The sequence below is a fragment of the Sphaerodactylus townsendi genome, linkage group LG03 (genome assembly GCF_021028975.2).
Source record: "Sphaerodactylus townsendi isolate TG3544 linkage group LG03, MPM_Stown_v2.3, whole genome shotgun sequence".
NCBI classification, from domain to species: domain Eukaryota; kingdom Metazoa; phylum Chordata; class Lepidosauria; order Squamata; family Sphaerodactylidae; genus Sphaerodactylus; species Sphaerodactylus townsendi.
Window position 1 is genome coordinate 124,867,218 of NC_059427.1, and position 26,656 is coordinate 124,893,873.

Sequence of the window (26,656 nt, forward strand, 5' to 3'; positions counted from 1 at the left end):
CACTGTAGTCCGTAACATCTGGGGGGCCGCGAGTTTGACACTTGTGATGTAGTCAGTGATAAGGAGGGGGTTGAGGCTAGGACCACTGTCTTGGAAGCTGACTTAACAAAAAAAAACCCCACAAGCATAATCCTCCTAAATCTGGAAAAGAGTTTGGGAGCTTAAAGAGAAAAACTGCAAACTGGAAAAGAATGAAAGCAATCTCAAATAAAGAATGAAACAGACCACAATATAGAAGAAACATTCATTAGTCTGAAGAGCAACCTGGAATCTAAGAACAAGAAACTTTAAAAGTGAACTTAAACAAGAGACTACAGTGGGTCAAGCATCCTAGGACAGCTCCAATTACATAGCTTCCTCCCAAATCCGTTGGGAGTTGTCCAACAAAGAGCAGGAAGGATGGGAGGAAAATGTACTTGCTACAATTTCAAGAATGCAGATTATAAAGACAATCCACTAAAAAACAAAAATCAGGGACATGGAAAAATGGTACCACTTAATGTGCATAATTTTGGCTGCTATAATTTTCCTATACTGTACGTGCAATACTGCAGAATTGCAGGTGTTATGTCACCAGACACCCAAGAGAACCACTATGGACTGAAAAACTTAAACCTATCCCTGTTTACCCCTTCCCACCTCTGTTTCTTGGCTCATAAATAAAATTTTCGATTTTCAGTTCTTTGAACATTAATAACAATTAATTAACCAACCCACCCACCCTTGCACTGAGAAATGAGAGAATCCAGGGCCCATGAGGCACAAAACCAATGGACGATAAGAACCAAACTTCCAGCATGGAAATTATACATCAACTGAATGTGTTTAACCTCATCATGTGTGATCGGCTCATTTGGCAGATTTAAACACCCCTTCTGTATAACCAACACCAGGGCTGTAAAGTTCCCAACATGTATACAATGAAGGTGACAAACTATTTTCACGATTTTTGTACTTGTTTATTTCACTAGATTGCAAACCCACAACTACTTCTCTCCAGTCTACCTCAACAGCCCAAATCTACACCTAAAGCTTGGCGCTGCAGATAAGGCTTCTTTCAACCATTCTTAATGCAAAAGAATTGGCAACAGGAAATGAGGTATTGCAATTTTATTTTGAAAAAATCAATTTGTCACATCTTTATGCTTGTTCTTAGATGCAGCTCGTGGGAATGAGATGGTGCAAGAGGACCAGATAGTAAAGGAATCTCTCTGAGGAAAGGTATCACAAGCCCTTCATCTCTTCCCACCTGAAACACAAGTACAGACAAGTACAGGCTCTGTAATATTCTCTTGCAGTGGGGTTTTCATACTGTTTAGCTTCCAAGAGTATCCCCAACATCATATACTGTCAAACTGAAATCTAGACCATACTTTCAAGTATTGCTGGGCACCAATGGGTGAGACCACAGCTGTAGTCTTTACATGGAGTAACATATATACCATTTTAGACAGAGATATTGAAAAAAAGAAAAAAATCAGTCAGTCAGTTATAATGAATTCCCCCCTCCCTACCAAATAATATTAAGCCAAAGCAAAACCTATCCTTCAGGGGAATTTCCCCCCTTGATTTTCTAGAACATGTTCTCCCTTTCCCACATTTAATCTCTACTTTGGCAACTTCCAGTTCCTCAGAGAAAGGAATGAAAGTCAGCCCATAAAATCTACGGAAAACAATACTCCTCTGACCCCACTGGGCCTATCATATAGCAGCCTGTTTTTCCTGTACTTTTCATGTCTTTGAACAAAGCAGGGTATAGTTCAAAAACTCCTATGTGCAGCACCAGACTGCAACTCAGGTTCCCTCTTTCCTAGGGAAGTCTTTGCTAGGTGAGCATCTCACACGTCAGCAGATACCTGGCAGCTTCAGCCACTTTGGCACTTTTCCAGATGCAGTTCTCCTTGCTGGTGGCTGTGGCACTTCAAGGGCTGCTGCTGCTGGCGCTTTGTGCTCCGTAGCTGCACTTTCCTCAACTTCATCTGGCACAGGCAGGGGATCAAAACCAGATTCTGGACTTGATGGAGAAGTAGGAGCTGCTGATTTGGACAAATATCTGGCAGGAAAATGTAAACATTAGGTATTTGTGTCGGTCTTCATTGGCCGCTCCTCTGTTTTCCATTGAAAACTCCAAGGTCTATACACTGTATATGAGAACACTTTCCAGGCCCTTCTGAATTTTGGCAGTTTGGGAGCTTCTCTCCATTCAGAGGGGATTTACAAAGTTGTGAGATTGCATACGCAAGCAAGCTTTGTCAATTTCTGGAAGACTCTTCAAAATTAAACAAACCCAATAATCCATACAGAAGGCATGACTGGTAATGTCTACTTACCCTGGCCACTAAGAGGTTAGAAACACAGGGGGAGCCTACAGGTTGGCAGGTCCGATCTCAGATAGTGATCTGAAAAACACACACTCACCAATTTAAGTTCATGCTTTGTAAATAAAGCAAGAAACTCTCCTGCCGCATCTGCATCAGAGTGAAGCCTGAGGATGTTCCTCTGTTTTTGAAGTGACTAATGACCTCCCAAGCCAGACTAAACCCCCTCAGCCCCTCCAAAGCTGGGAATTCCTCATCTAAACTTCTGATAGTATGGATGTTAGAACACCCAACAGTCTGTCTCAAACCCTATTCCATGGGCTGATCAAATCAAGATTATGTTTGGAGAGGAAACGTCTGAGGGGGATATGATTGAAGTCTATAAAATGATGCATGGGGTAGAAAACGTTGACAGAGAGAAATTTCTCTCTCTTTCTCACAATACTAAAACCAGAGGACACACATTGAAAATGCTGGAGGAGGGGGGGAATTAGGACTAATAAAAGGAAACATTTCTTCACGCAACGTGTGATTGGTGTTTGGAATATGCTGCCACAGGAGGTGGTGATGGCCACTAACCAGGACAGCTTTAAAAGGGGCTTGGACAGATTTATGGAGGAGAAGTCGATCTATGACTACCAATCTTGATCCTCCTTGATTTGAGATTGCAAAGGCCTTAGCAGACCAGGTGCTCAGGAGCAGGAGCAGCAGCAGGAGCAGGAGCAGCAGCAGCAGCAGGAGCAGGAGCAGCAGCAGCAGCAGCAGCAGAAGGCCATTGCTTTCACCTCCTGCATGTGAGCTCCCAAAGGCACCTGGTGGGCCACTGTGAGTAGCAGAGTGCTGGACTAGATGGACTCTGGATTCTGATTAGCTTGAGAATTACGTTCTTATGAAACCTATGTTCTTGAAATACAGAGGAAAAGGCCAGAAAAACTGCCAGACAAGCAACAATGGTGCTTCATCTGGTGTGTGTATAAGGTTCTTTAATCCTTTATCTCTTGAGAATTTTATAACACTGGCCATTTCCTAAGACACCGCAATGATAAAAGAGATTTCTACAGGCCCTCTGCAGTCTGCAACGCAACTTTACTCTGATCTCTGCTCTAACATACCCTCTTAAAGTCTACTCCACTACAGTGATCAGTTCTGCTGTGTTTAAAAGATATCAGTGACTTGGATTCTGGGACTACAGGCTCAGTTTTTTTGACGACGAGATAATAGAACGTGATGGAATAACCAACCAATATCAAGGAAGAATGTGTTTGGCAGAAATCTAGGGAGGTTCGTCAGCAAAGCTTTAAACTGACACCACAAAAGGGAAGGAGATGACCAACACAGAGATTTCAATAAAGGAGAGCAAACGGCATAGACCCACATAGGCGAGTCAGGTATAATGGAGCTGAAAGTGCAGTGCCCAAACCTTGGGCAATGAGAAGGAAGATCCTGAGATTCTAATGCAGATGGAGGGATATGATTTAGTAAGCATTAAAGAGACCTTGTGGGATGATTCCCATGACTGGAAAACAGTAGTAGTGGATGGATATGAGCTATTCAAGAAAAACTGACATGGCTGAAGCAGAGGCGGAGTGGCGCTGCGTGTGAAGAAAGGGTTTGCTTGTCAGGAAATACTGGAGGAGACAGGTGACAGCACAGCAGAAAGTATCTGAGCAAGGATAAAGGAAGGAAGGACAAAGAGTAGTGTGGTGGAGTCTGTTACAGACTGTCTGAGTAGGGTGAAGAGATGGATGCAGCCCTCCTCGAGCATCTTGACAGGGTATTGAAACAACATGGCCTGGTAGTTATGGGTGACTTCAACTTCCCTGATTTTTCTGGCTGACAAACTCAGGGCCCACAATCACATAACTTCCTGACCTGCCTGGCTGTGTTTCCTTTTTCACCCACAGTAGAATTTGAAAGCCACATGGGAACTTAGCCATTTCTCAGCTTAATAATAGTAACCAAGCAGGCAAAGAGGTTGAAGATGGGTAAAAGTAAAGGAGGTGGGGACCAATTCATTTCCTTCTTTGATAAAATGATGAGTTCACTGTTTTGAGAAAATGCTGCTGGTGTTGTTTACCTGGAATTCAGTAAAGCTTTTGACGGGGTTTCCCATGACGTTCTGATGGGTAAACTGGAAAACTGTGGACTAGACTCTAGAATAATTACATGGTTGGAGAACCACACATGAAATGTACTCAGTGAAACCACACATGGTTGGAGAACCACACATGAAATGTAGCCTTTCATCTGAATGGAGGGAGATGACCAGTGGAGTGTTACAGGGTTTGGTTTTGGGTCTAGTACTTTTCAATCTTACTATATAATTGAGCAGTATGTACCTGGTGATGAGTCAGAAAAAAATTAAAAGAGTTCAGTCCACAGCTTTCCAGTTTACCCATCAGACATCATGTTCAGTCCTGGCTGCTGGAGCTGGGATCACTGCTGACGTATTCAAGAGTTGATTAAGGCAAGGAATAAAACAGCTTTGCAGAGACCCTTACTGGAGAATTGATTCAGGCATTGAATAGGACAGCAAGGACTCCAGAGCTGTAAGAGGTGTTACTGGCTGAGTGAGAAGGAGTCTGGGAGTTGTAGTTCCATCAGCCCCTGGTACATGAGAAATGGCACCCTCTGGAATACAGCTTTGCTCCCAATTCAAAGTGAGCATTTTGGTGTTTGTGACCCAACCATTTAGCTACATTCAGTTTTGTATTCTGTTCTGCATAGCTGGTTTGACAACAGTACATGGGAAAGGGATCTGGGAGTCTTAGTAGAACACAAACTGAACATGAGTCAGCCGTGTGATATGGCAGTCAAGAAAACCTATGCAATTCTGGGCTGCATCAATAAGAGTATAGTGTCTAGATCAAAGGGCATAACAGTACCTCTATTCTATATTGGTCAGATCTCACCTGCGTCCAGTTCTGGGCACCACAATTTAAGAAGGATATTGACAAGCTGGAATGGGTTCGCAGGAGGGCAATCAAAATGGTAAAAGGTCTAGAATCCATGCCCTATGAGAAGAGACTTAGGGAGCTGGGCATATTTAGGCCGTTTCTGCACGGCCACGCTGTGGGGGTGCATCGGCGTAAACGATGCCGACGCACCCCCTCGGGACCATTCGTATGGTCGGTCCCGGTAGGGGTGGGGAAGACGACGCAGCCTACCCAGTAGAGTGCCGCGGTATCCCGAACGCATGCTGCGTCCCACCGACCTTCTGGTCGCGTCGCCCAGGCCAGGAGGTGCGCCCTGCCCTGCCCGGGAGATAGCTCCTGGGGAGTCACCAGGGGCAGGGTGGGGCGTGGTCCCTGGCCTGGAGCGACGCAGCGAAAGGTGGGAGGGGCCAGTGGGCGGTGGGAAGGGGGGCGGAATGAAGCGCCTTCCAGCAGATTGAAACCCGCTGTTTCAGAAGAGCCTTGCTCGGGGAGCAAAGGTTTGGCTCAACAACTACACTTCTGTTTTAAAAGCGTCCCACAGGATTACTGGCATTCTGCCTTAGCGGAAACAGCCTCTGTCTGGAGAATCGAAGGTTAAGGGGTGACATGATAGTCATGTTTAAATATTTTAAAAGATATAATGTTGAAGAGAGAGGAAGCTTGTTTGCTGCCCCTCCAGAGACTAAGACAAGGAGTAATGGATTCAAGGTGCATGAAAAGAGATCCCACCTAAGCATTACAAAGAGCTTCCTGACAAAAGGGACTGTTTGACAGTGGAATTCACTGCCTCAGAGCATGGTGGAGTTTCCTTCTTTGGAGGTTTTTAAAGAGAGGCTGGATGGTCATCTGTCAGGAGTGCTTTGATTGTGTGTTCCTGCATGGTAGGGGGTTGGACTTGATGGCCCTTGTGGTCTCTTCCAACTCTTTGATTGTATGCTTCTGTGATCCTAATTCCGAGTGCAGGGCCTAGTAAACTAAAAGATAGTCCACGGTTCTCCACTATGCTTGCTCATCTGGCGGTTGTCCATCAATGGTACTAGTTGAAGCTAGGGACTTTTTTCTGGATGCAATTGCAACAGCTGTGCAGCCTCTTAAAAGCAAGAGCAAGAGATGAAGACCACTCACCACTAGGCTTCTCAGATCCAAAATGTACAACAGCAGCAGGGAAAAGGTTAGCCTGCAGCAAAGAGAGAGAGAGAAATTCCTGTGTTAGATGGAACATAGAAAGCACTGGAATGCTTCTCCTCTAGCTAGTTTTGAGATCTGAGGGAATATATTCATGCATTCACACACACAGAGAGCAGACTCCCTCTTAAACAAATGAGGTCTTTTTCACTGGTGGCTTCATCTTTAAGAGGTGGGCATCCAGAGGAAGTAAGTGCTAAGAACTTCACCAGTTTATAGGAAAAGCTGCAAAACAGAACAAAAAATACCTTTTGGCTGAACTGCTGTGATGTTTCATTCTGTCATGATATTTTAATCTTGTTGATGGGGAGGATGATAATGCTCTTTAGCTTTAGTAAAGTGATATGGAAAATTGGTAAATAAATAAACGTGACGCGGGGAAAAATATCAGCGCTTGAATATCAATACACTGATTTTCATGAAACCCAGCTTCCATATTGTCAACAAATCCCTTAAAATATAAAGTAGGATTTAAGGAAAGTCAACATGAAAAGAAGTTGTGGCGATCTGGCATGCCTATGTCACTGGCCATGATTATGCCAAATATTTGAAGAACCCAACTTCCACAAAGAGACCTTCTACTGAGACCTTCCTAGAAACCTTCAAACAATGTAATGTTGTAGCCCTGAAACAGTTTTCTCTCATATGATCCTCCTGACTACTGGTTGCTTCTTGTCAGAAATTCCGGACTTATCTTCTAATATAAAAGTACAGCGTTTACGCACAGCATACGTTTTAAAGGGTATATGCTTGTATAAATCATTTATCTGAAGTACAAGCAAGGGGGAGCCTAATTCTTTTTAAAAGCCTGTAATTTAATTTGCATGCCCTTCAAAATTGATGCCACACATTTATATTTTGTAGGCAATACTAGAGTCTAATTACTAAAGCATCAGTGAATGCCTATACTAATACTGTGACAAAACACCTCTTATTAGATTTAGATTGGAAAGGGACAATACATTATGGGAATGAATCTGTGGCAGTGTTGCTGCCTTACAGAGTGTATTATTCGCCCACAAAACATGTCCATGAGGCTGGAAGAATGTAAAGAAGCTTCCTTCTAGATAGACCATGCAGGCAGTGGTATTTGCAGTTTGACACAATAGAAAAGTAGTAATTTGCTAATATTATGGACAGAAATTAGTTTTTCAGGGTGTAGCTACACACTGAAAGGATTCCCAACCCAGGTGTTTGCTACCAATGGGAAAAAGAGAGGTGGCATTTCCCATGTAGAAAAACAGAAAAGGAAAGCTGATGGACCGTTAAATGACAAAGGTTTGCAAGGATTACTAAAAGGGAATGGGGAAGATACAGATCAACTGAAAAGGAGTTGCAAATGAAAAGTGATGTAATGGGGAGAGTCAAGTGTTCTTCTTCCATTCCAGTTTGGATTTATACTCCCTTTCTTTCCTGTAAGGAGAATCAATGGGGCTTACAAACTCCTTTCCTTTCCTGTCCCCACAACAGACACCTTATGAGGTAGGTGGGGCTGAGAGTGTTCTTGAATGAACTGTGACTAGCCCAAGGTCTCCCAGCAGGAATGTAGGAATGGGGAAACAAATCTGGTTCACCAGATAAGAGTCTGCCACTCAAATGGAGAAGCGGGGACTCAAACCCAGTTTGATTAGAATCCACCTGCTCTTAACCACTATACCTGCTGGCTCTTCAAGGTACTCTACCTAGAGTTGGATGTTTCATCTTTCATACTGAACAGACAATTTCACTAAGTTTTTCAAGGAAAACTTTTGTCTTTGTTCCAAGGCACAGTTGAAAGACACACCTTGCTGAAGGTTTGGGCCTGGTCACTGATTGGGATGGGAAACTTCTTGAGAATCATACATATGTCACTTTGAGTTACACATGGAAGAAAGACAGCATATAAATGAAATAAAAGAATTATGCCTAAAAACTGATAATATCCTGTATCATTTTGTGGCACAACCCTTGTTACTACTTTAAATGTCTGGTGCAGGACAGCACGCTGGGAATAAGCCCAGTAGTAAATACCCTATTAACAAAGAAGAACAAATCTTAGTGACCTGCAGACTTGAAAGGGGTTTGTGACATGATGACTTTATCAAGCGTTGGGGAGGGGGAGGAGGGAACTGGGGAGGCTGTGTGTGCACCGAGCGGCTGCCTGCATGCAGCTCACAGGAGAGACCACCCCCCAAATCAGCACCACAAGTCACCTCCTTTGTAATGATCAGGACTTTCATGCTGCCAACCTGACATCCTAGCAGTAGGGAAGAATATTTATTAGGCCCTTTAAAACATTTCCTTTCCCAAGCAGCAGGACCCTGCAAGACAGGAACCACCAAAAGCCAAGTGCAGAAAGGCGGCTCTCAAAACACAATTAAAGAGGTACTCAGACACTGTTAAGAAACCCCAGAGAAAACTCTTACAAAAGCTTTGATGTCTCCGCTCCCTTCATCCGAAGGGATCCTACTATTTAGGGAAACGATAACAACAACAACAAAAAGTGTCCCCCCCCCCCCAACAACAACCTTTTCACACACACCATCCTTTTCACACCAGCCACAAATTTGGAAAATGAGGTTTTTGTAGCATGTTAGTGTTGGAATTTTTTAATAACCTCCCCTCTCTCTTTTCCTCTCCTGCCCAATTATCATGATGAATAATTAACATTCTGAAGGAGATAACTAAGCACAGCATCTCAGAGCTCAAAGCCCCTTTAGTTCAAACCCCTGCCCTTTTCTCTTCATTTCTCCCATTGCTGCCACTAAAACTTCCTTGTCAATCAAGCTCTGGGCACACACATCAAAGCTTCATGTGGGAATGGCCCCAAGAGGTCAGAGAAAATTCATGGCAGGGCACAGGAGTAGAGACACAAAAGAACAGAGGGAGGGCAGACAGGAAGTAGAGGCCTGAGTCCAAAGAATGAGACAGAATGGAGCTCAACGTAATCAGACAGACACACAGACACGCACACACAAATTCTGTGATATACACACTGCATGCCCCACAATAAGAGCAGCTACCCTATTTTTACCTCACAACATGACAAATAAGTCCCGCTTAAGCTTTCAAGCTCCTCCTCCCCAAACAATTCCCACCACTGGCAAGACATCAGTCCAAAGCTCTTTTAATTGGAAGAGACTTAAAGGAATGATACAGCAGCTCGTGAGCACACAAAACACAGCCTTCTCTTCGCAGCTCATTTTTTGTTCCCACCCCAGGATCTACCCACCTTTTTTTCTTCCTAAGGTCAGGCCAATAAAAACGTCCCTCCCTGGGGCTCATCCATAGCTCAATCCTTGTTTCAAGCAAGGTACGATGTTCGTTCACTTCTGAAGTACCTGTTCACTTTGTTTTCTCTGTATCTTGTACGTATGTTTCACTGGAATCCGAAATGTACCACATGGGCCAAGGAAAGAAAAAGTACATTTCCCTAACATGGTCCACAAATCTTCTAGCAATCCAGTCCACCATGCATGAAAAATTCATGCCTCTCTACAACAGCATTGGCCCATGGGGTGACAACACTTTCTATCTGTTCAGATGCTTATAAACATATAGCCAGCTAAAGAAGGTACCAGGAAAAGCTCCTCCTTCCCAAACACCCACCTTGCTACTGAACTAGATATACATCTGGTATCACCTTCATTTACATTCCACTTTTCTCCACTATGGGAGCAAAAGTGGCTTACAACGTTTTCCACTTCTCTATTTTATCCTCCTGTGAGGTAGGTTAAGCTGACTGTATGTGTGACTGGCCCGAGAGTAGAGATTTGAACCTGGGTCTCTCAAATCCTAGTCTGATACTCCAGCTGCCATACTGTGCTGACCCCTGACTGCACTATGAGCAACACTGTTTGATGGCAACATTATACTATTTTAATTCTTTTTCCATGGGGCAAATGAAAATGAACATACTTGGGGACTATTTTTGATTGCTCAGTTGGCAGCAACTGTTTCCAAATTGTGAGCCACTCACTGCTGCCTCTGTGCTATGGATCCCTTTGGCAACTGAATGCTTGGCCCTGCTCCTTCCTCTTTTTCGGAAGGCTGTGTTAGGAACAGAAGTCCTCCAGATCTTCTGGAGAGCACATTCTCATTTAGCTTATATTTTCAATTAACAGACTAAAAGCAACCGGGGTTGATAAAGAGATTTAAAAGCAAAAGAATCAAGGCCTAAGTTAGAGAGCAAATAGCTCCATAGATCATCCAAACTTTTCAATTAACAGACTAAAAGCAACCGGGGTTGACAAAGAGATTTAAAAGCGATAGAATCAAGGCCTAAGTTAGAGAGCAAATAGCTCCATAGACCATCCAAAGTTAGATTTCAGGGGAAGGGGGGGGGGGGGAGAGATGGTAAATAATATAGGAACTTGTGCTATTTGACACTCAAGCTGAATCCAGTCCAATACAGTGCAGCCCAATCCCATTTCTGACAGCACAAACTATTTGCCAACCAATAAAGCCAAACCTATTCAGCCTTAAATGTGTGTATGTGTATTATCTGAAATTCAGTGGTCCAACTGGAACCCCTCCACAGCAAACATTTGTTTATCTTCCTCCACAAACATACAGAATGAAGCCCAAGTGTATTATTCCTCATTATTAGCTCAACATGTATGGCTCCTATTTTATTCTCACCATAGGGAGAGACAGGGGGAAAGAATGAGTGTATGTAGGTATGTGACTGACCCAAGGTCACCCAGTGAACTTCAAATAGGAAAGGGAGATTGAACTTCGTTTTCAAGATAAAAGAATGGAGATATTGTGTGTGACGAGATGCCTAAATGGACTGCCTCAGTTATTAAAAATGTGGCTGATCTGTGCTGTCAGATGGTTCAATGTCTTAAATACAAAGGCCAGAGGCCGCAGCACATTAAGAACCAAAGAATTGCTTTGCTAGATCAGAATGAGGGTCCATCTAGTCCAGCTTCCCATTTCTAAAAGCACACCCAGATGTCCCTAAAAGGTTATAAGTAGAACACTGTATTAGTCAGCATGTTAACATTTTCATGCAAAAATCTCTCTATATGAGGTCTTAGATGACCAATTAACTCAAAATGTGTCTGAAATTAAGAATTTCAGTATAACTTTATCCTTGTGTGAATGTGCCCTTAAGGAACAATCAGTCTAGAAGAGCAAGAGTTGCCAGCAGAAACTGTTGAAAAGTTTTAATGCATGTCCTAAAAATTGAAGGGTGAGGCAATGTGTGCGACCAGTGAGTGCTGCAAGAGACCCTGTGCAATATTAGTCCCTGTCTTCTGAGCCAATATGTGAACAGTGGTCATCTTGAAACAGTAAATAAGAGCACAATGGGATTCACACTACAATCATCATAAAGGCCCAGAAATCATAGCCCTATCCCTGACCCTTGAGAGGCAAAGAGGAAGGTCACCAGGAGCCAGTGCCTAAACAAACCCCCCTGGAGTTGAAAAGGATGATGTTCATTCGTTGTTCTGGGAAATAACTGGGGTGTACCCCTTCATTTTAATACTGGGGCACAGGTAAACATGTAGCTAGATGTCAAAATGTAGGGAAAACACTGCTTTACAAAATGACAGGTACTATCTGCTTTCTTCTTTATTGAGAGCTTAAAGTGACCAGAAGTCATGTATCAGCTCATAAGTCAGAAAACCTTCAGAAAACGAGAAGAAGCAATGACTTAATTATGGCAAGTCTTAACATTCTCAGAATTATCTAAACTCTGAAAGCTAAACTTGGAGATTAAAAAGAATAAATAAAAGCCCAACCAAGCAAAGTACCACCCTGGAAGTGAGAGAACAATCTGCAGTGTTTACAACTGCCTGTACCAGGACTTATTTTGGCAGAATCCCCCAATTTACAAATATTTACCATGTTTAGATTTTGAGCTTTCTTGAAAGCTCAGATTAGGTTAAAAATTGGAAACAAGCAACCTCTGATTCTGGATTTCTCTATACAGCGATGTTCGACATTGACATGAATGTAAATGCTTAACTTGCAAAAAATGCTTAAGTTGCAAAGACAAAGCTGTTGAAGGTTTTGTGGTCCCCTCAATAATTCTGGAATATGCATCGCTGGCATTTTTTTAAAAAATCAGAAATTCCCCCTGCCGCCTACTTCAAGACTGCATATAGTGGAGGTAGTGTTGGTGCTATGTAGTATTTGTCAAGTGGTTCAAGCGTTTTGCATAGCTATGATACTATGGATGCAGAACTGAGTTTAAGGCACCAAGAAGAAATGGAGTTGAGTTGTCTATGAATATCTGAGCATATTTTTCTAGATGAAGAGGGGTGAAAATTATTCTTTTCTGCTAAACCTTAGGACTGTGCAGTAGCTGTAAGCCCTCCTCCAAATCTGCTGATTTTGCATGATATTTTAAATTTTGTTTACAGTTATAACCATGTTTTGTTTAATAGTTATGCTAGAATATTATTTTAACTACCCTGAGGGCTTCTAATTGGCTAAAATATAGATTAAATGCAAACAAAAAGCTAAACAAACTCAAACAACTAAACTCGACGCTTAAATACAATTTAGATTGATCCATAATGAATCAGCTGGAAAAGTCCTATTCTCCTTCTTAAAACGATGTGAACTTACCTGTAAGGAATAAGGTGACAAAACTTTAGCGGTGGTGGTGGTGGTTGGGGGGGGGGGGGATAATGAGCACAGAGATATCCTGGTTAAAGGAATGGGTGAGAAGGCAGAGACTACAATACTGTCAATGAGAGATATTAGATATATCGATAGGGTTAGCCATAGAGACTGAAGAAGACAGGATGTACCTCTTACAGGGTAAATATTTTTGCTAAAGTTTGTTTTATAATGCTGGTCTATGTCTATAATAAACAACTGACTGATGCTTAAAAGGTAAATTTCCTCAGTTTTTGTTTTTAATGCAGCTAAATATTTAGTGAGCCTTACTTGACAGCAAAGATCTTCTTTAGAGAGAAGAGCTACTCAGGAGTGGACACAGGGAAGCAGGAACCAGGCGTGTCCAGGAGAAAGATGATATAAGGACCATAACTGAAAGAGATAGGGGGTAATCAGCAGGCTGGGAGCTGCTAGGAGTGGGGAAGGAGAATAGCCAGTGGGCAGGAGATACAGGAAGGAATATAGGGGAAGGAGAATATCCTGGACCAGGAAGGCAGCACTCCTGGCCACCGGGCAGCAAGTATCACCGACTGCAGGTGGGTGGAAGAGGGCTAGCTGCCTCAGGTATTAACTCTGCAGAAAGGACATAGCAACCTGAGACAGCTGTTTCGAGGACCACAAGCTGGGAAAGCAGATCTCAAACCTGGATGAAAATTGATGAAGGTGATAAAGAGCAAATGAGTTAAGCTGCAGAGTGACTGTTGAACTCAGAAACTCATGACTGGAAACTAAACGAAGCCACGGAAGGGAAACCTCTGCATTTCTTGAGTGTGGACTCATCGTTGACAACACTGACAAAACATGGGGCATCTCCAGGCAGACATTTCACGTGAGCCTCAGGTGTAACATCCAAATCAAGGGCAGCTCCTACAATGAGGCCCACTGTTGTGTTCAGTCATGTCACATGACAAACAGTGAGTGCAGACTTGTTTTGTGACATCTGAAGTCACATCCCATGTTTGCATGAGTATTAAAAGAAAAATGCAGCTGTAAATATGGGAGGCAAAAGGGAAGTCTGTGCTATGCTAGACTGGACTTGAATGCAATCCTAAAAGAATCCGTGTCAGACAAATGCTTTTCAGCAACATAAAGGAGGGCAACCAGTTACAGAAAGGTATTTCTACTTGTATCTTTTTGTTCCCCTGCTCAAAGTGGAAAGTTGGCCCTTCCCCTACACCTTTGCTACCTTTCCTTCAAAGCCTCGTCCCAAATACCCAATATGAACACACGCCTGCAACAAAAGCCTGCTGCAATAGCATGCGATTCTCTTCCCTGCTAATTTGTTTGCCGAGTTTGTTTGGAGGCCTCGGGATCAGGCAGAGGCTGCTGTCAGAGTGGGGCAGGGGAGAAACTTGCAGCTGCCAAAAGGGGAAGCATTCTTTCCATTACATGAGCTGAAATGATTAGAGTGCCACAGGTCCGCTGGTAGTTTGATGTTTAAAGATTAATAAGAAAATGAGCACTTCAAAGGGAACATGCACATGAATGCCGAAATTCAAGCTACCAGCATGAAATACCGCATAACACTCACTCCGCCCCTTTACCAAACACAGAAACCAGCACTTGGAAAATTCAACTGGAAAGCCAGCGGATCAAAAGCTTCTCTGACAAGAGGCAAAGAGCATCTCCGGAACAGAAATAAACACAAGAGCCATGGTCAAAGGAACATTGCCTAACAGCCCTGTCTCATTTAATGCCCAAGAACAAAGCTTCCTGAACCAAGTAGACTCCGACCAAACACAGAAGGAGCGAAGGCAGATGGAAAAGGGAGACTTTGGTCTGTTACCTTTTTCAGATAAAAGTCTGAAAATGGAATCTTACTCAAGGATTGTGATTGACAACAGCTCTGTAGGGGTGAGCCCGCGAACCCAGCAGAACAGTAGAAAGAGCGCTTGGAATGCCGGTGCCGGCTACGGCCTTCTGGGCGCATACGCTCCCCCAACCCCCGCTCCCCCGTGAGTCACGGGTCATGAACTGCCTGACTCGCGGTCACCAGGTGTCCCATACAAAGGGACAAAAGGGCTCTTGCCCTCAGGTGAGGATTAGACCCAGACGCAGACGCTTCCTCCCGCACGTAGCAGCCCGATGAGATCATACATCACATGATGATCTCCCGTTCTCCCGCTCTCCTGACCTCCCGCTCTCCCGCCTGCCCGACCCCTTTACACGCCCCCAGTGAAACCCTAATAAAAGGTGCGAGGGGCAAGCACACGGCAGAGTTGCCAGGATCACGGGATCCCGTGCTTCCTTCTACTGGCTCTCTCCACCAGATGAAATCTCCGCGTCTCGTCTCTTCCTTGGGGCCTCGTGGGCAAGACTACAAGCTCCCCATACATCCCCAAATCAAAAGATCAGACATGCTTTGACTGCTGGGTATGAAGAAGACTGGCAGTATAAAGAGGCTTGGCTATGGACTCCAGATCCAGAATTCTGTCCTTGGTCTCATGCTCAAAATATGCCGTGGTCCACATTATGATAACTGCCAGCATTTGAAACAAACACACACGAGTAATCTGTATTCTTTGTGCTTAATAAAACAGACTTAAAGAGGTATGTGATGTAGTGTCAGACTAGTACCATGTCTCCCCGAAAATAAGACAGGGTCTTATATTAATTTTTACCCCCCAAGATGCATTAGGGCATTGATGGCAAACCTTTTCATGACTGAGTGCCCAAATTACAACCCAAAACCCACTTATTTATAGTGAAGTGCCAACATGGCAATTTAACCTGAATACTGAGGTTTTCGTTTAGAAAAAACAGTTGCCTCCGAGGCGCATGTTACTCGGGAGTAAGCTTGGTGAAAGAACCGTGCAACGCTTTGAATGGGTGAATCACAACCCCAGGAGGGTTTACTCAGAAGCAAGCCCCAATGCCAGCAACTGAGCTTACTCCCAGGTAAAGGATCGTGGCCAGGCCAGCCTAGGTGTGTGTGTGTGGGGGAGTGATTTTCCACCCCCCCCAGATGAACTCTGTGCATGCATGCCCACAGAAAGGGCTCTGGGTGCCAGAGGTGCCATAGGTTCACCACCACTGCATTAGGGCTTATTTTTGGGGTAGGGCTTATTTTAGGGGAAATACGGTACCTTCACAATTCATTAAGGCGGGCTCTTGGCAGCCCCATTGCTTCCCCTCACATGTGATGCAAGCTGCATCCTCATTGACAGGAAGCACCCTGCTAGATCACACCATCCTGATCTGTAACTACTGGTAGGGCTTATTTTTGGAGGAGGGCTTATATTTTAGGCCTTCTCCAAAAATCCTGAAAAATCATGATAGGGTTTATTTTCGGGGTAGGTCTTATTTTCGGGGAAAAAGGTATTTAGAAGGCTTCGGTTCAAATCCCCATGTTACTATGATGTTTACTGGGTAATCTTGAAGTCTGAGCTGGGAAAAGGTGTGCAGAGGTAAGCATCACAGAGTCACACCTCCTCAGGCTAATTTATTTCACCGGGTTGTTGTGAAGATGAAATGAAAGAGGGAGAAGGATGTATGCCACCCTGAGCACCTTGGAGGAAGGGAAGGATTAAAATGCATTAAATGAATAATAAATAAGACTTCACAGACTGGGAATCTATAACAAGCACAGTGATCACAGTGTTCCATTTCCTTAATCACCCTCACACACTTGCTCGCTTTCAAGATCTTTATCAGCAGAAGCCTACCAATAAAGGTTCAATCTATAGATCATACTTTTTATTCCAACAGTCTGATTGCTAAATTCTTCCTTGTATTGGAAGTCCAGCAACAGACTGGCAATCTCTAAACAGTCTTTATCAGCATCAAGTCCACATTAGCTTTACTGATACCAAAGATGTCACACAGGGTCAAAAACAGTCCAGCAAAAAAAATGTATAGCACAATGGAGTGCAAAAAGAAATGCCTTAGTGAAGTTTTGCAAAATTCCCCCTTCCTCTCTCGGTGAAAAGGCTGAGCACTCAAAGACATGTTAAGATTTAATTAGGAAAAAAAATATTTAGATGGAAGCATGTGAGGCCCTTTCCGTTTCTTTGAAGATGGAACTACAGCTGTCTTCCACCTTCACCAGACTCCGTGATGCTGACCTCTGCTCACTGTTTCCCAGCTCAGGCTTCAGAGGAATCGGCCTTCCCTAAGCCCCAGGCCTGTGTCGGGCCTGGGATGGAGTGCAGGGAGGGGTTGGGGTGGGGAGGTTTCTGAAGGTCCGGCTAGGAAGAAAAAGCACACAGCTGGGCCTGCAGGAGCCTCTTGGCTGAGCACTGCAGTAGAGAAGCCTGCAGTTGATCAGTTCTGCCCTCGAGAACACTTTAAAATAATTCATGGGACATGGGGATAATGCAGCCAGCACAAACAGCAATAACAAAATATCAAAGCAATGCCTTGAAGTCTTTATGGTTTCCAAAAACCCCATGTTGCTGCCAGTCTGAGCGCTTGCCCTCCTGTAAATATACACACATTGCAGGATGTTCACTTCAGATGCAGTCCTGTGGTTCTGAAGCAGACAAGCTGACAACATTTTTTTTCCTCCTGGCTTTGATCACAGTTAAAAGTCCCTTCGCTTCCCTTTGACTATCAGGTTTAACAATGGTTGCTCTAGATGCCTTTTCAATTTTGCAAGGGAAAGAAGCATCAGCAATAGCCCTCCGATTCCAACCCTTGATCAGGCTAAGAAGGCCTCTGTTCAAGTGCCTTCCAACACACCTCCTCCCATTCAGCAGAGCCCAGAGATATTTGAGAAATTGTGGGGCGGAGTGGCACACTTCCAGGCCTCTAGAAAAAGCTTCTGTCCATGGCTGTCTAGAGTCCAGGTCTCCTGACAGGATTAGCAAGAAAGCATGCTGGCTCTTGGTCAGACTCTAGTACCTCAGCCCTAGAAACTTTAAATGACTGAGGGGCACCAAAGAGGCAAAGGCCTTAGAGTTGTCATAGCTACATCAGGTATGTAACAGAACACAAAGCACTCCTGTGCTTCTCAAAGTTCCTCCTGATCCAGTGAAGTGAAGAAAAACACTTTGCTTTGGGGAAGAAGGTGGTGGCTGCCAGGAAGAACCACCATACCAACCACAGACACTACATTGGGAAGGATGCAACAGAGAGATATTTTTCTGCCTTCATACACCACTACAGACAATGGTCGTTTCCAGCTGAATATGGAAGTTTGGATTTTTTTTTCTATGGTGGTATTGTTCTGTTTCACAAGCAGCTCTGAAAGATTTCCCAACCCTTTTGCACTTTTGTTCAGCTGACCTCTTGCTAGAGGTCATCAATGAATTAGTAAATTTGTAATGCGGATCGGGGCCTCTTGAGCTGTGGTCCTACAAAATAAACTACCCTCTGCCTTGCTTTGATTTTGCCCACTTGCTTTGACAGTGTAGCCACTGTGGTTCTCAATATATTGCTTTGAGCACACTAAAAGACAGAAGCCTCCATGGGACAGGCACAGTTTCCTGCACACTTTGACAGGGAGCTGTCCAGCACATGGTGGGCACTCGTGAGGCAGGAGTTGAAGGGCTTGGGGATCCATGGGAAAAAACTAAATCAAAATGGGAGTCCCCAGTTTAATAAAGTTTGGGAACCTGAGTTAGAGAGATTTTTTTTTAAATGCTAGTACATATTCTTCAGTGGTAGTCACCATTTGGGCTGAGAAAATCCCAACTTTTTAAAACAGGAAACAAATCCAGATATTCATGTAGAATTCTGCTTTCACAATCTCATCACCAGTTACGCAGAGTGCAAAGTGGGATATAAACTCTGGCAAATATAATTGTGGTTCACCACCTGCAACTCCTCCACTAAACAGCATTAAGCAGCTGTGACTGCTGCGGAGAAGATTTTTTTACCATGGCTACGCTGATTAACAACAATGCTGAGCGCTGCAACCAGTCTGTTTCAGTGAGAGTCAGCCAGAAATGACACTCTCTCACTTTCCACTTCGCTGAAACTGGTCTCCCTAGTTCACAGAAGCCCTGGGACAGGTGAAATTATGGGAAAGAATGCATGCAAACAACTGTACCAAAAGCCCAGCATCAGACATTCTCAAAAGTTTAGATCACTTTGCTTATATACCCATCCATTCCAGCAGACCTACCCAGTTATATATATATGTGGTGTTTCTATAAGTTTGACTAGTCCTTTTATTAGTTAATCTAAGTTAAATTAATTTGTAAGTGTCATACAGTACAACCAAAAATGGGGTGTGGGGGTATGGTGTGATTTGAAGCTCCCTAAGTGTAGTGACTATTAGGTGTATATGCTATTAGGAATTGTCAGTGAATTAGTCTTATTTAGTTAGGGACTGTGGTCTTTTCCTCATGTTAGTAGGAGTAGTGTAGGTATTAAGTAATTCAATAAGGTTATTTTTTGCAGCAGTTATAGGGTAGTTAAGTTTTCAGGGTAGTTTTAGTTATTGGAAATGTTTATATTGTATTGTTATTGGTTATTTGCTAAATATGTTTATTGGCTATATATTGTCATGAAGTTTATATTGTATATTGATGCATTGATAACATTATTGAGATGTATCAATATAATTTAATTTGCCTGTTGTTTATTGCTACTCCGATGTTGTTAAATTATTGATCCATTGTATGTACAGATTTATTTTAAGGTATTAGGTATTGCATGGATTTAGCTGTGTCTTACTGTTAGTACTGCTGGTTAGGGTTTTAGAAGTTGTACAGCCTGTAATATCAAGTCGCCATTTGAAATTAGGTTATTTAGCCATATGTATGTACTATTGTTATTATGTATTTTGTTATATTGCCAGCATGTATTGTTCATTGTATTGTTAGCCACTCTGAGCCCTTCGGGGATTGAATACAATTGAAATGAAATGAAATGAAATTGGAAGCAATGGGAGTCCTACGCCAACATCCATGCCCACTGTGCTGTGCAAAGTGGCATGGACACCAGCGTTGGGCCTTTGTGTTGGGCTGCTTGTGTGACTGCACAGCAGCCAAGCCCAGAAACTGCCCCCTGTGGCAGTGGGGCCTCTGTTGCAAATGCCCATGCAAGCATCAGGAGGGGCATTCCGGGAGCATTCCCAGGGGTGGAGCTGACATTAGTCATCTCCCAATATACTTTCAGACCAGAAACACCCCCTCCCAGTGGCAAAGACTTACTCGACCGAAAAGTGTGTATGTCACTCTATGCAATGGGTTTTCCCAGGGGAATAAAGTCTTCCCTTTCTTCCTCAGTATCTGGGCTGCCGACTGTCTCTTCGGAGGCAGTGCAGTGCCTCCATCCCTAGCCGTTCCTCTACCACCTCTCCTTTGGATTGGGCTACCCAAAGAGTATAACCACTCAACTATTAAGAGTGGAACATGCCCTATGTGAAACAGTGGTCTGTGCTCCTGTGAGACTCGCTCCCCACGTCCCACACAAAAATAACTGAAATTTCTATTCCCATATAAGTTACATTAAATCTCCAAAGCAGGACTCCACACAATGCACACCCACACCCAGGTCCAAGATTTTACTGCTCAACAAATAGTTGTGGGGTGGCAAACATCAGGGTTCCCACCTCAGTACTGCCCCTTGCTCTGGTGCCGAGACAAGTCCAATAACAAAAACACAACCTCCTCCTCCCAGGAGTGCAGGGTCTTAGGCAAAACAGCCCGATTAGTAACAGCAGCCTATAAAAAGGGCATCCAACAATAACAGAGTTGCCAGGGACATGAAAGCCAGAGCAGCTTCCGCACCCATTTCTCTCCAGAAAAAGAAAGCCCCCTTCAGCCTCTGCCAAGCTCTCAGATCTCCAGCGGCAGGGAAAGGCTATCTAAGCAGAGGCCATTGAAGCCATTGCAGCCTCCACTGACTCCAGGGGGGGGGAGAGAGGGAGAGAGAGATGAATGAAAGTTTGGGGAGCAAAATATCATCCAGAATCAGCCAATCTAAACTGGGAAAAGACAGCAGCAGCCTAGGAAGTTATGACAACATGATCTCAGGCAAAGAAGGGCAAGAATTTGGAATAGGATAAGGAACGAATCACTCGCTTCTATTTGATGCTTCTTCTGAAAAGCACATAGGTTTATTCCTATCCCTTCCAGAAGATATTGGGCAGGGTCTGCCCAGCTGTTTTTCCTCAGGTATATCCCAAGAGCAGCTGGTACAGTCTGCACCTCATTCTGGGGAGTTCTTACTTTCCTTTTTAAAACACAGAACTGTGAATTTGGGTGCATTCCCAGCCCTCTAGAAATGTGCCAGACAGCACTTGCATTTGTAATAAAAATGCTGCATTTTCAGTACCTAAGGGTTGTCCACATATAGGTTACTCAGGGTTTTTACAAGACTCACAACTAAGCAGGGCTCCTACTCCTTCCACTAACTACTTCAAATGGAAGACTGGAGCACTTATGATCTGCAGGAGTCCTACTGACTCTGATCTGAATGATCAGATCTACTCACTTGATATGGCAGCCAAGGTTTGGGTGATTTATCTGTGGCTGCTCCAGAGGCGTATCTAGGGAAAATGTAGCCCAGTGCAAAATCTGAATTCCCCCACCCACCCACCCATATGGGTGGCCGCTCTCCCTCACCATGACCAAACAAGGAGGGGTGTGGGGGGCCATTTTTCACCCCCACGTGAATAAATGACCCCATATGTCCCCCTGGCTTCTCCTCCATAAAACTCAGAGATACTTTGCTTAGGGCCAGATATTTCATTTCAAATCATTCCTTATCCCAATGCATCACTGAGACAACTCTGCCATATTTCTGTTTCGAGGTGGTGAGGTTCTCTATCCAGGTCTCATGCAGGTAGATAAATACTCCTAACCGCTCCCACACCTGAGTCACATTCTCCGCACAGCAATTTAGGGCAGGGGGATGCGTGCGAAGGAAATGTTCATCCATGGCTGCACTATGGGAGGTCTGTCTCTGTCACAAATCTAGTGCCATCTAGCAATTAGGGCTTCACACTTGTAGAACATATGTGCTTGGACATGACCAAGGAATTGCATGTGCAGCTGTAATAAAAGTGTGGTGTATCCGTCTCTCGTGGTGGTCCAAATTGGATTTCATCTTCCTTGCAAGACAGACTAGGGGCAAACATTTTACTGCATCTTGATTAAAATTTCACAGGTCTGGTTAGAATTGCTTTGTAGGCCAGATTTGGCCTGTAGACCGAGGTCAAAGAAAAGCAGAACACATAACTGTTCATTTTCAGATATGATTTTAAACCAGAACTTTTAATCAGGATCCCAGTTGTCCTGCTTTCCCGAAGTGTTCTCCGGTTTCCATAGAAAACAGGGGTGTGTTTTTTTCCATCTTCCCACCATGACAATTGTGTGGGAATCTCAGAAAACGAGCTGGGTGGCAGCTGTGGGCAAGATGGCACAAAACAAGGAAAGATGGGAGGAGCTGTTTTCCAAATGAGTGGGAAAGTCACCCGGTTCAAAGGCACAAGGAACCTTTCCACTGGCACTTCTGCTATTAATTAAAGTATCTTAAGTGGCTTTGAAAGAGCAGGGGGAAAAGACACTGAACTGGCTGCTCCTCACCAAGATGACACTGTGACTCAAAAACAAAGGCACAGAGCCTTCTGTTCCAGCTTGGAGGGGCTGCAAGCATAGTTGAATTCAGGGGCAAAATTCAGGTGCACAGTGGCTTCTGGGACCTTTCTTTGCAGGATATGTTTACACATACAAACACACACACACTGCATTTGTTTCTTATTTGTTGCACACAGTTCTCATCTCACCTCTGAAGATTTTCTGTTGTAGTGAAATTGCATCTTCCAGGGACTAAGTGGTCAGGATCCAAAGATCTGCTTAGTTTTATGCAAGGACCTGTTACTATCCCAATGGAAATCCTGATTCTCCCTCCAAATGTTTGCCTCCCATGCCATGACACAAACTGTGTCTGAAATTCCTTTTGGTTTCAAAGGCACTATGCCATACAGCAGATCATCTAGGAATTAGGAAAAACAAGTCTGAGACTTCCTTGGTCTCACAGCAAGAGTTTCTTAGTTCATTAGAGCCTCAGAAACATATGGCAATTTATGCATGCACTACTTACCCCGTGGCTGTTTGCTTTGCAGTGGGTTTTTTGTTTACACAGGGATTCTCCCCCTGCAAACGGTCCCTAGCCAAGCCAAGCCACCATTTTGCCCACCCTCTGCTTCTTTGTTCCTTCCATGCAACCTTCATTTTGGGAGGTTGCTTGCTGAGGGGTTTTTTTTTTGGGGGGGGGGGTGCCATCTTTGGTCTAGTGTTACTTCTCTAGATCATGTCAATTTTACAAGGTGGCCTGATAGGAGAAACTTTTGTTATGTAGGCAGGAGAAGGTGGGAAGCAGCGAGAAAATCCAAAGAAAGCTTAATGTACAGTGATCTTCACTTTCCCCATGAAGGGAGAGAAAAAGTCACACTTTAACAAGTTTTGGAAATTGTGGGGATTCTCTGATCTGAGAGCACAGTGAGTTCTAAAGGGTGAGAAACAAGCGCGTAACCAAGAATCAAACCCAAAAGGAATGTATGCTCAATACAAAGGAGATCACAAGTGCATAAATGACCATTGTGACTTTTCTGATAGGACACCGGTTTGTTTCAGATGGTACTGTGTCAGTCTGCAGTAGAATAGCTAGATTTGAATTCAGTAGCACCTTACGAGACTCACAAGATTTTCAGGGTATGAGTTCTGGGTGGTCAAAGCATCTTTTGGTATCTGACAAAGGCAGCTTTTACTCTTGAAAACATATATCCCAAAAATCTTGTTGGTATATAAAGTGCTACTGGACTTGATGCACTTGTATGAGTGTTACATGCAGGTTCTTTGGTGAAGTCATTACAAGAAAAATACCTCTTCTGGCTCCACCGCATTCGTGACTATTTCCCATTTTTAAAACATTATATGGAAGCTATACATGGCTATAATACATAAGCAAATGCTTTATGGAGCAGAAACACAGGTAAAAGTAAAAGAGTAGAGATGGAACTAAAATCAGCACTAAAGACTACTACCTCCCCAGTCCTTGCGGCTATACTGAATCACTTTATAAATTCTGAGGTGATGTATTTTTTGCTTAAAAATATTTAAAGTGTGCATGTTTCCTTTCTTGTGCTGGAGTATACACCTAATCAAATTAATGGTAACAGAAAAATCAGAAGCAGTTATCTCTTCATGGCAAGAAAATCCCTCTCATCAGTTATATGAGGTATAACAGCAATGGAAAGGGATTTGCAAACACATTTCCACAGCTAAAATATAGCTGGACTCCCTTTGATTCTGCAGAAAGGCCTTTGACAGAAAAAAAATACAACCAACATGCCTGAGCTGCAGAATCTTCAGCAATAAACACATACCTGTGCTGTCAAGTGGAGTAGACCCAACATATTCCCTTGGGTCAGGGGAAGGAGGCCAACATAAACACTGTGGCAATAAACATAGGTCTATTAGTAAACCACACAGAGACAGACATGTTTTCAGGGGTAACCTAAGCTTCTTGGCAGGGGGCGGGGGCGGGGGGGGGGCTATAGCAAGGCACATGCATTGGGAAGAGGACAGGCCTAAAGCCTGGATGCAGGTAGCTTTGCTATTGGCTCCGTGTATGTTCAGCAATCTGACAGCAGCTGCATTTGTGTCTCATCCACATGCCCCGGCCAGGAAGAAATGGAATTTGGAAAGCTCCATTATAAACAACTTCAGAGGAGCTCTAATCCTTTTCTAATTCAATACGATGCCCGAGAGGTTCTGACATATGCTCTGCAAAGGGTTCCTGTTACACTCTGTGTGACCTGTCAACCTCCAAATGACCGTTGGTTTATCTTACTCTTCTAATGACAGCTCTGGTCTTGCCTAGTGTTCCTTGGGCAAGAAACGTAAAGCCAGTCAGTTTGTTGGCTTAGCCCTTTCACCTCCACCCGGTTTCACAAAAAAGCAGAATCCCAGCTACTTCAATGAAAACACTCTTGGTGCAAGCAGTTCTTCATCTTCTAAAATCAATAGCAAAGAGATTTTTAGGCCTCCCGAAACAGAAACAGACTGTTAACTTGGCAAATGTGTGCTCTTGCTGAGGCCTCAGGGGCATGCAGATCAAAAGGAAGAATGGGGGCGAGAAGAGGAAACAAGTCTGCATGGTCCCATAATCAGGAGGAAAAATGTAGAGAAATTAGAAAATTAATCCCAAAAAGGGGGGGAAAGGGAAGGTCACTGCAGTGATGTTCAGCACTGATAATCAACACAAACTTCTTTGATCATGTTAAAAAGTGACCAGTGCCAGAACCAAAGCTGCAACTCACTAAGATTTAAACACATGCTGGCAGTGCATGATAGTAAAGCTCCTATCTATTTACTAATAGCCAAGTGGGCCAAATCAAGGGATACTTAAATACTGCGAATAGGCAATACAGATCATTTGACAACCTGAAAAGACCCCCACCCCCACCCAGTTTGAAGTAAAATGTAAAATAAAAAAAATAGATCAGGGAGTTTAAAAAAATGAAAATGATACATGGGGCATTGGAGCTTTAAGCAGATCAGTTGTAATTCTAGGACATCTTCAGGTTGGACATTTGGCAAAGGCTATAGGAATTCAGTTCATGCAAGATACATTTTAGATTGTATAACAATTCAGAACTTTGCAGTTCTACTACAACAGTAGCTCCAACACATCAAAGATGCCTCTGAGGGCAGGTGCAGACAATGTCAAAAGTGCAGACTTCTTCATGGTTCTTAAAGCAAAAATCTCTTGAATAGACTGCTACCTTCTAGCCTAACTCACCAGCATTACCTGAAATGTAAAGGTTCTGAGGGGAGAGCATAAGGGTCTCATAAGGGTCAATTTTTGTTTTAATGCTGCCTCCACCATTTTGTTTGTCCAGGCTAAAGAGGCTATGGCTGCAACACTACATGGACTCACCTGCAAGCAAGCACCACTGAACATAGCAAGGCTGATTTCTGAGTAAGCATAGAATCACTGGCTGCATATACTCCTGTTTTAGTACAGTGGAAGGTTGAATAGCTGGGTTGACGAGGTACGAAAGAGTTTGAGAAACTGAACCTTTCAGCACTAAAAAGAGCTGAAACCAATCTCTCCCCAGTTTTATAACATAGCTATAAGCACTTACTCTTCTAAAAGTTCACTCCCTCTGTTATCTGCCACCTCACCCTCCACCCTTTCCTGCTGGTGACCTTCCTCTGTACTTTTGCCTAGACTTCTGACTCTAGCAAGTTCTTCACAGAAGTGTAGGATTTCATGGTGTAAATTTTCTATCAAAGATCTTCCATCAAAGATCTTGCTCTTGCAAAAAGAGCCTTGTCAAAAAAGCACCTACATTCACTGACAGGAGGTCCTCACAATATTTTGAAGCACAAGGGAGGGAAGACCCCCTCAGGTTCTAAAACTGTAAATTCAATCTACTCTTGTTTTAACAGAAAAGCACTCTGATAAATATTCAGACCCTTACAAAAAAGAAACAGCAATGGGGTTTTTTTGCCATAAGGAAAACAAATTAAGGCCGTTTCCGCACGGGCCAGCAATGACCTGGGAGACTTGGTGGCAGCCCCCAGGCCGCCCGTTCACACTGGCCCGGCTGCTGAAATCACAGCAAGCGCCGACCTGAAAACACACCCTCCCACTCAGGGTGGCGTCAGGCCCGTCCTCAAAAGCACCCCTTTAAGGAGT

At 43.7% G+C, this 26,656-nt stretch overlaps 1 protein-coding gene across 1 annotated transcript in view; it reads right to left on the reverse strand.

The window, feature by feature from the left end:
• Positions 1-1,095: 1,095 nt before the first annotated feature.
• ASPSCR1 (ASPSCR1 tether for SLC2A4, UBX domain containing) overlaps positions 1,096-26,656 on the reverse strand; it is a 76,424-nt gene continuing 50,863 nt past the window's right edge. The window contains 5 exon segments of the mRNA XM_048490605.1: positions 1,096-1,249; positions 1,857-2,053; positions 2,314-2,376; positions 2,378-2,399; positions 6,380-6,431. Of these exon segments, the coding sequence (XP_048346562.1) occupies positions 1,236-1,249; positions 1,857-2,053; positions 2,314-2,376; positions 2,378-2,399; positions 6,380-6,431 (348 nt within the window). The 3' untranslated portion in view covers positions 1,096-1,235.